Consider the following 14,714-nt stretch of genomic DNA (forward strand, 5'->3'; position numbering starts at 1 on the left):
TTGGACTGTAAAAAAAAAAAAATCTTAATTGACAAAAATAATATTCCTATTTTCATTGATAATCTCTGGCAGTGTTACTTTATTTAGCTATATAACTCAAATACATTTATATACATAACATTTGTGTGGTGTTGATAAAAGCAACATTATGGTTTGAGTATTTGTGGTTGATCACACCGAACGGTGCCAGTCAGGGGTGTAGTGGGCGTAGTACCACGCCGTCCACCCACTTCTCCCGACACCACATTCAATTTCAATCAGGCTGTCTGTGGGTTATTGAAATGTTTGTTTATCATTGTTCTAATGCGAGTTATGCTTAATAACGTTGGCCTGTGATTATTTTGGAGTAGTAAAACATTTAATTTAACGTTAGTTCAACTGGTGTTGTAGTCTATGATTGATGTTCTGTATGTACATATAGAACATCCCAGAATCGCATACACCCACTTAAAAAATACCCACTACACCACTGGTGCCAGTGTACCTAATAACATATCCGGAGAATCGTTCTACTGTCTCACCATCTATTTATGTCTATGCATGGAGTTTTGCCCATATGTTTTCTTTTGTTTCCAGGAGAAATCAAAGATAAGCACGGCGGTGCTGTTTTGCCCTTTGATCTCTTTCTTCAAAAATAAGTCTATAATGCTGTTACTCTGACCTCAAACCGACTCCCTCAAGTGGAGGCCAAACACTTATCAGGTTTGTGCAGTGTCATAGCAAACCGTGGCTCTGTTCAGATCAAATGCTAACACACCCGTTATATGTTATTCCATGGTAAGGAGTGCCTTCGAAAAAAAAACCCTGATGATTTACAACAAATTTCAGCATATTATTTCATCACCTGCAAATAACAACTATATTTAATACATGTAATACATAATTTAATACATGTGACAATTTAACATTCTGGTGATCATGATTTTCACGGGCCACATCAAGTAATGTGGCGGGCCGCATCTGGCCCCCGCACCTTGACTTTGACACCACTGCTCCAAAGTGTCACATACTTTTTAAAATTTTTGCAACAATGTGCTTGGCCAAACACACGCACACACATACTGTCCGGATTGTGTTGAAAGAATCAGGGCATCGTCCAGTCAGACAGACATTCAGTTTGGAAATATCCAGCCAAAGCCAACATCTCATAAAAGAGCATTTGCCAAAGTTCACAGGCAGTCTTATCGTTTGGGGACGTGGTCCAACACCAGAATCATTGCTTTGTAGGCACAACAGTAATTAAATAATAACCAGGACACGTTCATTTGTTTGAATGATGCCTCACTAACCTCATTGTCAGTGTGTTTTGATGAGATTGCAGAGCAGGTCTAAAAAGTGGAATGGAAATTATGAATAAAATAATGCAGTTTTGATTTGGAGATGTTTTATCATTTAACAATTTACAAAAAAAATAGTTTGTCCAATTATTATGATACATTTAAGTATCACAGATAAATCAGCTATCAGCAGTTAACAAAACGGCAGTGATGGTTTCAGAAAAATGCAATCTGTTTCTGTTTAAGAAACCTCTTTGATGACACTTAATGATGGCTAGGATCAAATACAAAATACCCAGACAGTTGCTTTAACTGAGAGAGAGGAAACCTAAACTTGTATCACAATGCAGATATTTGTGTCATTTTACAAAAAGAACCTCATACAAAAAAAAAGTCTTGATATACTTTCATTGTTGGATCTTATATCTTCTACACATAAAGCAGGGCACTGATAGTTGCATAGACAAAATCATTTTATTTACCCTCCAGTACCATGCCGGAATAAATTTGAGGTTATAGAGCCAATTAAAAAATATATTTTCTCAACTTTGCAAAATAAATAGCAACATAAAATTTGTCCCGTTCAGACAAAGTTCAGGTGTGTGTCTTTGTCCACGCCGTAGTTGGTCTTGTGCTGCTCAAAGAGTTGGCTGAGCTCGTCCATGTACAACTGGTGAAGGGCATCGAGCTCCTCCATCGTTGGCTTCTCGTTTCTCTTCACTCTGATGGGCCGCCCGACTGCACACAAGTTACAAGTTGCAAATGGGTAAATGAGAGTGATATGTGCCTCACACCAAACACTCACTTGCTTCGATGTAAACCCAAGCGCAGTGGCCTGTTCTAAAAACAGCTGACCAGTGATACCACACTATATCATCGCAGATTTGACATGACAATTTGAAAATGTAAACACTCGCACAGATGCAGCCCTTTCATGCAACAATAATGATAACTTGTAACCTGATAACATAATCAGCTATCCGCTGTGGTAACCGCTGCCCCTGAAAGCGTTAAACACTTGTTGTGATGTATAGAAATAAAATGTTAACATACGGTCGAACCTCGTTTCAATGTACCTAGTTTATAATGTTTTCACCGCTACAATATTTACATTTCAAAGTCCAGAGTTCAATAAACACCTTATAATGTAAACTTGATAAAACGACCGCATTTTCACAGTAGAATAGTGAAAAGGTCTGTGTTACAATGAACCGTGGGAAGCTAACTACAACCTAGCTTATGAAAGAAACCGCACAACGCGAAATTCCCTTCCGTTGCTTAGCAACGCGGCTCATCGCCTCGTACATTGTTGTACTTCCGGAGGCATTGCGCACAGTCTGAAAACATGTCTAGTGAACGGAAGCAAATCTCTCTGTCTGTGAAGGCTGAAATTGTCTCTCGCTTTCAAAAGGGAGTCTCCGCGACGAAGCTCAGCCGAGGCTTCAAATTGGCAGTCGACCATTTCGACAGTCGTCTGAAACGTCAACAAAATCATGGAAGAGTGCGAGGCCAACAGTTTGAAAGACGATCGTAAACGGCTTTGGGGTGTGGCACATCCTAAATTGTCGGCGGCTGGCAGTTGCCCATTTGCTGATGAAATGTTTTCAGAGATGAAGTAGAAACGCTGCAGTTGTTTGTTTCATGTCTTATAAAAATCATATTTTCATATACACATATTTATAATTGACATATTTCGACTGTGTGACGTGTTCATGTTTTCACATCTATAAATGTTAGACATTGTAGTTGGCGGCCATTTTATTGGAAACGGTTATGACGAACTCCCGTTATAACGTACAAATTCATTATGTCCCTCTGCCAACATCAGGTTGGGAAATACATGAGACTGTAGGTCAGGATATCGCCAGCCAAGTTGGCTGGGCCAATGTTCAAAGCTCATCCAGTGACCTATTGTTGGCCCGCGTCAGGCACTGCGGGCGCTGTTGGCATTGGTGCCCACAGTTCATAGGTCAAATCAGTCAAAGTCTAGCTTTGTCCACTCACCAATGGTATGGATGGGTTTTCTGTATGGCATGAGTCCAAAGGAGTATTGGAAAATCCCACGAGCATGGAAGAGTGGCAAGGAGATACCCATGAGGCTTTGCAGCTGTTCCTGTACACTTCGTAGCCAGGTTCCTTTTGAGTTCCCCACTTGATCAAACACCTCATTCTCACCAAAAGAGAAGACTGGAACCAGGTGAGCTCTGAAAAAAAAGTACATCAATAAAAACTTTTCACAACGAGTTAATATTATTAATCACTTGAGATCTTTACTGCTTATTCACAATCGATCTCAAATCATATGACAAGCTGTCCCAGGGGATGTTGCGACTTGAATAAGCCTCTCTTTCACAAGTTTACACTCACGCCTCAAAAGGCATGAACTGAATAGACTGATACAGTCATGTCAGTCAGCCACAAAAGCTCGGAAAATCAGGCACTTACCCGTGTTCCATTGCCATTTTAATAAAACCTTTCTTCTTAGCCAAGAGTACATTGTAGGTTCCGGGGTGGGCATCGAGGGCCTCTGGAGCTCCACCAACAGCGATTACAACAGCATTTCCACCACCCCTCTGTCGCAGTGGATAACTGGCACTCTCTTTATCAGATGGAATCAGACCTGCAGCATGGATATAAGGGTAACTACGCAATCTGTGGCAATGAAGGAAAATATTATTTACAAGTGGCGGAACATCTAATAGCCCAGAGGTTATACACGCGAGCATCGACTGATTCTTATCAGTCACGTTTTGCAACTTTACACGCATCAAGTATGACGTCAAAATGAAAGCTTATGAAACATTGGCATACCGGGAAAAAAAAAAAAAACCTTAGCAGGGCTCATGACAATTTAGTTCAGTGAAAATGAAGTGATTAGTTCAGTGTATTTGATGGTCTCTTTTTGGGGCTTTCTTGTGACACTCATTCCAAAGAAGGAGCAGCACTACAAGGCCGACATCAGAAAAACTAACATTCAAACAAGCAAAATCAATCCCTTGTATCCATCTCAGCAGGCAGCCATTTTGCCACTTCCTGTAGTCCTGTAAATGAGCCCCCAGTTGCTCAGGGCTCACGTAACGACCAATCACGGCTCAGTTTGTGAACATTGCATGACCAACCTCCTGAAACAGGTGTGCCATGATTAGTCGTTACCTTGTGCACCGAGCAACTGTGATTTCATTTTTTGTCACCGGGAAGTGGCAAAATGGCCGCTCCCTGAGAAGGATTAGGAATGGCTAGATTTTTGCTGCTGGCGGGGGGCGCATAGAACATTCATTCATTCATTCATCTTCCTAACCGCTTGATCCTCACTAGGGTCGCGGGGGGTGCTGGAGCCTATCCCAGCTGTCTCCGGGCAGTAGGCGGGGGACACCCTGAATCGGTTGCCAGCCAATCGCAGGGCACACAGAGACGAACAACCATTCGCACTCACACTCACACCTAGGGACCATTTAGAGTGTTCAATCAGCCTGCCACGCATGTTTTTGGAATGTGGGAGGAAACCGGAGCACCCGGAGAAAACCCACACAGGCCCGGGGAGAACATGCAAACCCCACACAGGGAGGCCGGAGCTGGAATCGAACCCGGTACCTCTGCACTGTGAAGCCGACGTGCTAACCACTGGACTACCGGGCCGCCCGCGCATAGAACATATGACTGTAAATCATTTTATTTACTTGACTTCCCTTTTAACATTCAGCTGCATGGTATTTCAATTTTTTTTTTTTGCCAAACATTTTCCCAAAAAGGGGCCAGTCACACAAGGCATTTATCTCACTCTGAACAATACATGAACTATGTCAAAGGCGTACATAGCGACCAAATGAAGAAGCCTGTAGCGCAACTGGACTATTCTGGTTGTCATCAAAGACGTGGCCGAGTAGGATTCAGCCGTTCATGCAAAAGGCTGACATGGCCTCGATGTCGCCTGCTGCGGAAGCTAAATCGCAGGTTGGTAAATGGTAACAGTGTTGTGGTATTCAAGTTTGTTTGGGGGGGCTTTTTGGAGTCTAAGGATGAGCAAGACACACAATATTGGTATGGATGCATCCCCACAGAATTGAAACAGTGGAGCAAACCTGCACACATTATGTAGTCTCTGAAGAATGGGGCTCGAAACCAAAGGGGGAGCATGAGCAGGTAGCTGGTGAGGCCTGGAAATAATTGCTTGAAGCCCGTGGAATGGGTGCAGAAATTGGTAAAAGCTCCTGCCACCAGGACTCCATGGGGGTGGAAGCCCAGTATGTAGTTGTGTCTAGGGTCCAGCTCAGCTGTCTTCACCAACTGGGGGAAAATGAAAACAGAGTCACATTTTTGAACGGTTAGACTTTTTTCTTTAATGTGGCATTTTGTACAACAGTGCTTATGGAGTTATTCCTGAAATTGGCTGTGTTGAGCTCATACAGTATGTGCCTTCTTCTCCTTGTTTCACAAGCCCTTTTTGCTCTTTGGACTGTTCCATGCTGCAATCAACAACTTTCCATTATACAGTATGTACATACAGTGATTGTTGTAGATATTGCGATGTATTTAACAGAATCATATTCATTTTGAATTTTGTAAAACTCCACGCACTTTTGCCCTAATCATACAAGCCTTATTTTGTGAATGCTATTTCATGTTTTAAAAAAAAAGTCAGTAGTAACTATTATAAATTTTTTGTCACTCCACTTACAATTGGTTTAGTAACAATACCTGACAGTGTCAGTCAAACTGGTTATATTTTGATCACAGTTCGTTAGTTATCATTTATATGAAAAAGAATCAATAACAAATCCTAATAAAAAAAGTAAATAGCGGCTACCTGATTGACAGATCGACGTAAAAGGACTCTCTTGGCCAGTGGGGGAGGGGGGGTTAAGCAATTCATCAAGAACTGTTGTCATATTATTAAAAGACAATACAGACTATACTTTTTTTAAACTTAAGATAAGAAAACCTTTATTTGTCTCACAATGGAGAAATTCCCTTGTTGGAAGTCTTCCCGGTGCCGAGCATCATTTAAATTATCTGCGTAAAGCAGTTTTGTGACCGATTTTATTCTTATGCAAGATCTTAAAGTTGTGAGTGTGACACACGAAATGTATTTTATGCATTGAAGCAGGAAATCTTTATCTTACAAACGCGTACTTTGGACAGGACATTGAGTGAATACCGCAAAACAGGTAGTATTTTCTCTCATGATCAACACATTAAGACGTGAGATATCTAATCTAAGGAGTGTTTACATGTTTCACTGAGCCCAGAAGAAGAGATAGAGATGGCACTGCAGGTCACTATCAGCGCTCAACATCTGTCCTTGTGCAGTTTGTTTTGCCGCACCTTTAGTGGAAAAACAATCAGCTCCACTCACTGACTTGCTGAGATTCGTACAGTAATTCAAGGTTAAAGTGCTCATCGGGTCGGATTTGAATGGGAGCCAAGATGTCATATTTCAAATGCGAAGGGGATTTTCATTTGATACCTTTTTTTATTAACCATTCATTCTAATGCTAAATGACACTTCCACTTTTTTTTTCCAATGATTTTCTTGTCGAGACATTTCAGAGATGATGTGTTGGTTTAGTTCCACATTGTTTGTGTTGTGCGGCATTAGCAGCTGGCCTCAAACAGGGTTAATCATTGGTTTGAGTTCCAGTTACAGATCCTGATGTTGTTCGTAATCAAAAGATCTCTATAACATTTGTCATTTAAACTTTTTCAACTTTTCGTCCCAATAAAATCGTTGATGAATCAGTTGAAGGTCCTGAAAATTATTGACATTTAATAATTTGATGATGAATCAATTCATAGTATTAAAAAAAGGATCTGTATCGGCGATATTGGCCCTGTATTTAAGTGGTATGCGATGTGAAAATATGCAGTATCATGCGATACTGCATATTTACTCATTTTAAGATTTTTTTTATTTGTCTTTACGCTCATAGTAGTCTCACCCCAGCGTACTTCTCTGAGTTTCTCCACCTCTCTGTATCTGCCCCGTGCCTCAGGTGAGCAGGCCAGACGGTACCGGAGGTACCGAGAATTAAATGAAGGTTCAGAGGGGATTCAGCCTTTTTCGTCGCCGGTTCCTCTCTTTGGATTGGTTTCGCTTAGAACGTTTAGTCAAGCCCCTTACAGGGTTAGAACTCAACTCATATTTTTAATCTTTGTCCAACAACTCGGCATTATATTCATGTTTTACTGTGTTGACTGTTTTGAAGCTATTCTGAAAAGGATGATTTGTACTTTCTGTACATCACTTTATATTCAGCTGCAGTTGTTTTTAAAGTGCTCTGTAAGTAAAGTTGTGTTCAATTGGCCTGAGTTATGTATCCTGACTAAGATGACCAAAGCGTTCACGGCCTTTACTTTCAACTGTTTGACTTTATGCCATTTCGCACATGGCACTGGACGAGCAGATGCCATACCGTGTCTACAGATGTAGGAAGTACATCCACTACAAAACACAAGTAACGAAGGTGCAGTTAATGAGAGGGAATTTTCGAACAGCTCTCGAAGACAATCTCTTCTTTTCTTCTCTCAAAAGAAGGATTCAGTGATTAAGCATCAGCTGCTTTCGTCAAAACCTCCTCACTGCATCATTCGAAACAGCGGTTAAAAGACACCAATGAAATGAATTGAAAAGAACACTCCTTTTCTTTTCCACATGGAGTCAGATGATACTGGAAATAACACATGGATAATGCAACGTGGGAGAACTGAGGTTTCAAGGTTTTCAAGGTTTCAAAGTTTCAAATCCAAACTAAAAAACGACATGTGACATTTCCAAAGAGAACTTTCAGCATTTGCTTGATTCAGTGCGCAAGAGGACGCAAGAATTGTGGCAGGGCAATGTAAAATATTTAAATGTATATGACAATTTAAAATGTAAAACCAGGTGGGAGTATGATACAGCCATGCAGTCATCCAAATCAAACAAAGAGGAATACTACTTGTTTTACCACTACTGCTACTATAAATAACTCGGTAGGAATCTACATTTGTCATTTTTCATTGAGGATAAAGAATATATCTGAGTATTGGGATATTTGATATCTGTCTTCGAGTTTTGCTCCACTATTTGTGTTCAAATATTCATTACTTCTAAAACTGCAAGAATTGATGCCACCAGCGAAAAAAAAGAAAAGAAGGAATACTTCTCATTTCTCGAACCACGTATTTTGTCCACTCATATCTCAAGGCATCACTGTATTTTGAATTGAGGGGGACTTGGATTTGCAACAAAACTTTTGTGAAACCAGTTCTGGAACTTTTCTAACACGCCTACTACTTTCATATGAATATACTCATAAGACATGATGCTATGAAAAGTCAGGAACCCCAAAAGATTTCAAATGACGTTTCGAAAAAGTCAAAAACATTTTTCCATCATCTAATCTAAAATGGATCCACTGAATAAACTAACTAGATGATAAGAAAATGATTTTCTGATTCATGTTTACAGGTGTTACATATTTGTAATTGGCAATTAATTGTTAAAGAAGGAAGGGGTCCCAAAGATTTGAAATTCGATTAGACAGTTTAAAATGAAATGTAAGTTTAAATCCATTGTTTGATGATGGGACAAATGCAAAAAAAAAACCCATATCAAAAAATCACTTCAAATGTGTCGCTTTTAAAACTTGTACGAAAGTATAAATTTTATGCATTTATTATTTATGTAAAAAAACAACTTTTTTTAATTGTACTTTTACAAGCTTTTCCCTCATAAAATTAAAACTGTCATTGTTGTAACAAAAGAAAGGATTTTTTTTTCTTTTAGAGTGCCTTTTTCATATGCGGGAGATCATACAACAACATGCTCTAAGACCAATAAAAACTATTTGATTTGGTTTGCAGAATGACCTGTATGCTCTCTGCAATCCTGTCACACACTGTGCTTTCAGTGTCGAAAACCCAATTTCAAACATAACATCAAGTGTAGCATCAAAAGGCTCAAAAGCTGTGAACCACAAAAAAATATATATACAGCATGCGCTACAAGTTCTCGACCACAAGAGGGACACAACAGGCTAAATGAGGAAGCAAACCTTACAGAATTGCAAGGCCTTGTGCTTGTTTTCGGTTCCGGGCCAGACGATTAGCTTTCCTTGCAATTGGTTCAGGGCTAATCATACAAAGACAAATAAAATGAGAACTGTTGAACTATGTCATTCCGTCAGACCCAATTGCCTCATTCAGAAAGATGAAAGTGTTTGAGCAATGTTTCTGAACACTAAATGTTCACAAAGATCATGGGAGAAATATTGAAACACACCAATTGAAAACTGTCTTTTTCACTTCATGCATGCATAGGTAAAGGACGAAAGGCACAGATCGATGGCATACTTCCTCTAGCGAGTGAAATTCGAGCTCAGGGACAGTTGTGTATAAAGTGAGTGGAGAGCATCCAGGACAGCATTTTGCAAGACAGACAGCGGTGTAGTAACGCCAAGCAGCATTTCCACTTCACTTTAAACTGCTCATTGGATGGTCTCCTTTTTTTTTCAATTACAATTCAAAACTAGTGTCTCATAGTACCTTTGTATTATTGATCATTAATATTTTGTTGGGGGGGTTCTTGGAGCATTTGGAGAGAACTCAGTCACGTATAATTGTCCACAATTGGTCATTACTGTAATAGTATTTGATTGGTCTTATTTGGCATTCGGAATAAACGCAGCTTCTCTCTCGAAGTTTTAAGATGTGTCCGCTATGCATAATTGTTTGCCATGTGACCGCCTGGGCCTTTTTCACGCGGTAAAGAAATGGACATAAAACCTTCTGTGCAAATTCAACAATTGTGTCCCTCATTTACAAAGTTAGCTTTCATCAAGCAGGAGCCTCTAAAGTAATATTTTTATGCTTGCTGTAATATGTTTTTTAATCAAAAAGGATATGGGCCAAGACGCTGTAAAACATTCAAAAGTTTATTCTGCCTCCAAATGTCAGTCCAAAAGATGCCTTAAAAACAGAAGTTAGCTCAAATCAAGGATAATCTTTGTTTCAATGCAAAAGCTGAAGTTCACCAACTCAATATTATGACGACGTTCTGGTTATCTCAATATTGTTTTACAAATCAGGAAAGTTGATTTCACTTTTAAAAAGTTATAACCAAGAATTATTCATTCGTTTTCCGAGCCACTTGATCCTCACTAGGGTCACGGGGTGTGCTAGAGCCTATCCCAGCTGTCTACGGGCAGTAGGCGGGGGACACCCTGAATCGGTTGCCAGCCAATCGCAGGGCACAGAGAAACGAACAACCATCCGCACTCACACTCACACCTAAGGACAATTTAGAGTGTTCAATCAGCCTGCCACGCATGTTTTTGGAATGTGAGAGGAGACCGGAGCACCCGTATAAAATCCACGCAGGCCCGGGGAGAACATGCAAACTCCACAAAGGGAGGCCGGAGCTGGAACTGTACCTCTGCACTGTGAAGTCAACGTGCTAACCACTGGATTACCGGGCCGCACTACCAAGAATTATAATACCTTATAAGAGCATGAAAACTTGATTTACCTTATTAAACTAACAGCCATATCTGCATTCCTGCTACTCATAGTTAAAAGTCCAACAAACTTATTGACTTTTGTACAACTTGCCATTTAAATTGAATTTTTAGAAGGGCCTTTTACTTGTCGCACGTTTCTACCTCAGGTAGTCACAACTCTTAAATACTGTTTACTCATTTACCTACTGACAACGCAGCATCAGGAACAACTCAGGGTTCAGTATCTTGGTCAAGACACTGCAATATGGTCACAACAGCCCGAGATCTAACCCACGTCCTTCAGGTTGAGAAAAAGCCATTTTGCCACTTAAGCACGTGTTTCACCTTTGTAGGCTGGTTTGATAAATTCCATTCGCACACCCTCTCTTCGGAAATAGCATTTATTCCAAACACATCAGGAATAAATGCACAGGGCGGCCTGGTCGTTGACTGGTTAGCATGTCAGCCTCACAGTGCAGATGTATAGGGTTGTATTCCAGTTTCGCCTTTCCTGTGTGGAGTTTGCATGTTCTCACCATGCCTGTGTGGGTTTTCTCCAGGTACTCCACGTTCCTCCCACATTCCATAAACATGCATGGCAGGTTATTGGAACACTCTAGATCAGGGGTGCCCATTAGGTAGATCCTGGTCTACCGGTAGATCTAAGACAGGTCCGAAGTAAATCCGAGGAGTGTCGAGGAGAAAAAAAACAAACTACCATTTGTGTGTCTTTGACCATGTTAGTAATATATTTTGTGTGTTAATATACACTGCAGACTAATCATCAGTATCATTTTCACCAAAAAAAACATTTAAAAAATAAAATAAAAGCAGATAAATCTTAAATTTACGCTGGCGAGTGATTACATCACCGGAAGTTGTTAGCGCTCAGCAGTTTGCAATTGCAGCTTGTGATCAGAGCTGTTGAGATGTATGTTTTATCGTCATGATTCTCATTCAGAGTTTGCTTCGTGTACAATTCACCAAGGGCACGAGCAAAGAATAGGAATCTTGGAGGGCCCAGGAAAGCACTTTAAACCGGTATGTGTGAGCTACGATAGTTAACAGGCTGCAAAAGTGCGTGTCATGCCTCCTTTTCAGGCTGTTTCTCATCATGGCGTGCGCGCGTGTGTGCGAGTGCCGATAAGGGTAGATCCCGGGATGTTAGTTGATCGAAAAGTAGATCTTCGGTCCAAAAAGTTTGGGCAACCCTGCTCTAGATTGTCCATAGGTATGACTGTGAGCGCAAATGCGTTTTCGTCTGTGTGTGCCTTGCATTTGTCTGCCAATCAGTTCAGGGTGTACCCCGCCCACTACACGAAGACAGCTGGGCTCCACCACTCGACCCTTGTGAGGATAAGTGTCTTTCCATCCTCTAATTGTTTTTGTCAGAGCAAGCCAAGTTCAGCGAGCCAAAGTGATCCACAAGTCATTAATATGCTTAAAAATCTAAATCTCCGACGAGTATTATATATTTGATATATACAGTATTGATAAATATTGATTCTCTGATGTATTTGAAACACATACACAGTCGACAGGAATAAAGGGGATGCCACTTGCTAGCAAGCACATAGATAAGGACACTTCTTGATGGGACATCAGATTAGATAAATCCAAAGTATTTTGCTCGGGAAATGCTGAGGCTAAATCTTAACCACAATATCGATTGGGAAGATTGTTTAAATAAGTGTCTTATCACTAACAGCAGCATTCTACATCTCACCTTGATGGGGAAGTAATCCCGCATGTAGTCCCAGACTTTCATTCCGCACAAATAGGAGATCCTACGCCCTCCGCGTGCCGGAGTGTCATAGTCAAAGAACCACCAGATGGCGTAGAGCACGCTGATCAACCAGTAACGCGTAAACAGCAGGTAGATGAACAGGAAGATGCACGTGGGTGCTGGGGAGACAAAGATATGTATATTACATGTTTAAAGCCAGTTGGAGGTCCACACTCTCAACAAATTATACTGAATTGATCCTCCTTTTCCTCCGAATGGGAAATGGGCAAATGGCTAGCGCAGCATAAGTAGGCCATCAGAAGTGGCCTGAGGAGAAAGAGGCATGGTTGCACAATGTGACGCTGCAGTTACAACCATTTGCCATATCTCATTGCGTCACGTTGATCTCACACCCTTGATAAGGGAAAATCACCACAAGTTCCTCAACGCTTCCTCAATTCCATGGCACCAAGATGCCACAAGATGGTGGCAAAGTAATTCTTTCATTACTTTGGCCAGACCACCAAAACAGAAAATAGTTGAGTTTTTCGGGGTACTTATATATATATATATATATATTTTTTTTTTTTTTAACAGTGAAAAACGGGGGACAATTTCCCCCCAAATAATCTGCAGATACTGTAGTTGAATTCACAAATGCTGAACCATGAATATGCAGGATGCCGTTTGGCTCCCTCTTTTGGACACAAAGTTGCAAAATTACCTTGATACATTGAAGAGACTTAGCACAAGTGAGAAACTTCCACTCATGGTATATAGCTGCAAAACACATTTGATGAAGCGTTTGAACCAAAACAGGTCATCTATAAAAATGAACCTTTTCGGGCATGGTGGTTACGACAGTGGACAGCTTATCATGTTATCAGGTTACAGGTTGTCATGAAAGTGTTAGCAGTAGAAGACTAGTACTAGTATATTAAATTTAGCTCATGCCAGTCCCTGGACTCACCAATGTGCACAGCCAGAAATTTGATAAATTATACTTACCCAAGGCAAGGAAAGAGAAAACCCATTGCAGCACGGCGACGGTCTGTAGTCTCCTGTGGAGGGGCACGCCGACTGGGGCAAAATCAATCTTCATATTGCTCGAAGGAAAGACAGACAACTTGCAGAACTGCAGCTGGTGGGAAGGAAAAGAAGGCAATGATGAAGGTCCAAAGTCTGTCCTTGCTTTCATCACCTCCTGATTGACTGTCTTATCTCAGACACTCAATGTAGGATTTGATAAATCACACTTACCATACCACACCACATCTGGTCTTTGACCCAGAAAGTCACGAAACAATACAGAACATTCAAAAATGAGCGTATATTAGCACTGAGCAAAAATATTCTCCTGCTTTGGCTCTTTTTGTATACTCTCACTGTGGCAAAGGGCAGGCTTCACCCGATTGAAAATGTCCGTCTCTGTCAAGGCAGCACCATCTGGCTGAAAAAAGAGAAAACTGCATCTCAAGATGAGCAAACATGATAATTCAGGGGTGGGCAAACTTTTTGGCTCGCGGGCCGCATTGACTTTTAAAATTTGACAGAAGGGCCAGGTCAGCACGAGCTATGGTACATAAAAAAACTGCATTTGTTGACAGTCCATATCAAACATCAAAAGAACAAAAGCATGAAAGTACTGTATTAATATACTTTTTTAAAATGACAACAGTGTTGTTGATTACCTATTTTAGCCTGTGCATTGCTGCAGATGGGTTGTGATCAGACCAGTAGAAGTAGAGCGATACAGAGGTCCTAGGTGGTCGAAAATATCCTCCCCACACCTCCCCCACCCCGCCCGTGTTCTGCAACTTCAAGTCAATGCGCCACCTGACGGTGAAATGCCTGTCATTACAAGTCCAATTGAAATGAATGCAATCATTCACATCGAACCTCAATTGTGGACCAACCTTCGCGGGCCGGATTAAAAAGACCAACGGGCCGGACTCGGCCCGCGGGCTTGGAAAGTAAAATTGAAATACTACTCTGATTTTGTATATGTGGCATTATTTGCTGGCATTTTGCATACGATCGCTTTTTGACATTTCATGTTCAAAATAGCTAACAAACCTTCTCTGTTTGTTTACATATTTACATTTACATATTTAGTGCACACACACGCATATCAGTTACCATTGATAAGCAAGGCCGGTGTTTAGCAAACTTCCTCTTTTTTTAATGTATTGATTCAATTGACAATAAGAAAAATAAAAATTTGTCTTTTTCTGT

At 40.8% G+C, this 14,714-nt stretch overlaps 2 protein-coding genes across 2 annotated transcripts in view; one reads left to right on the forward strand and one right to left on the reverse strand.

Annotated features, from left to right (window-relative positions):
• thap12a (THAP domain containing 12a) overlaps positions 1 to 14,714 on the forward strand; it is a 252,958-nt gene that overhangs the window by 193,253 nt on the left and 44,991 nt on the right. The gene's annotated exons all lie outside the window — the stretch shown is intronic.
• On the reverse strand, positions 1,368 to 13,890 carry mogat2 (monoacylglycerol O-acyltransferase 2). The gene is made up of 7 exons (XM_052047951.1): positions 13,740 to 13,890; positions 13,488 to 13,620; positions 12,480 to 12,658; positions 5,357 to 5,561; positions 3,723 to 3,897; positions 3,282 to 3,481; positions 1,368 to 2,015 (listed from the first exon to the last, which is right to left on the reverse strand). Exons 1-7 carry the CDS (start codon positions 13,752 to 13,754, stop codon positions 1,861 to 1,863), a joined length of 1,062 nt encoding a protein of 353 aa, XP_051903911.1. The 5' UTR covers positions 13,755 to 13,890; the 3' UTR covers positions 1,368 to 1,860.

Source organism: Hippocampus zosterae, chromosome 16, assembly GCF_025434085.1.
Source record: "Hippocampus zosterae strain Florida chromosome 16, ASM2543408v3, whole genome shotgun sequence".
Classification (NCBI taxonomy): Eukaryota; Metazoa; Chordata; class Actinopteri; order Syngnathiformes; family Syngnathidae; genus Hippocampus; species Hippocampus zosterae.

What these genes read in the sequence shown, in the direction of transcription:
- mogat2 (XM_052047951.1), bottom strand. An exon ending in TTTCTCTTTCCTTGCCTTGG is followed by an intron (nt 12,659 to 13,487) that starts GTAAGTATAATT and finishes TTGTCTCCCCAG; the next exon opens with CACCCACGTGCATCTTCCTG. An exon ending in AGACTACATAATGTGTGCAG is followed by an intron (nt 3,898 to 5,356) that starts GTTTGCTCCACT and finishes TCCATGCTGCAG; the next exon opens with GTCTGATTCCATCTGATAAA.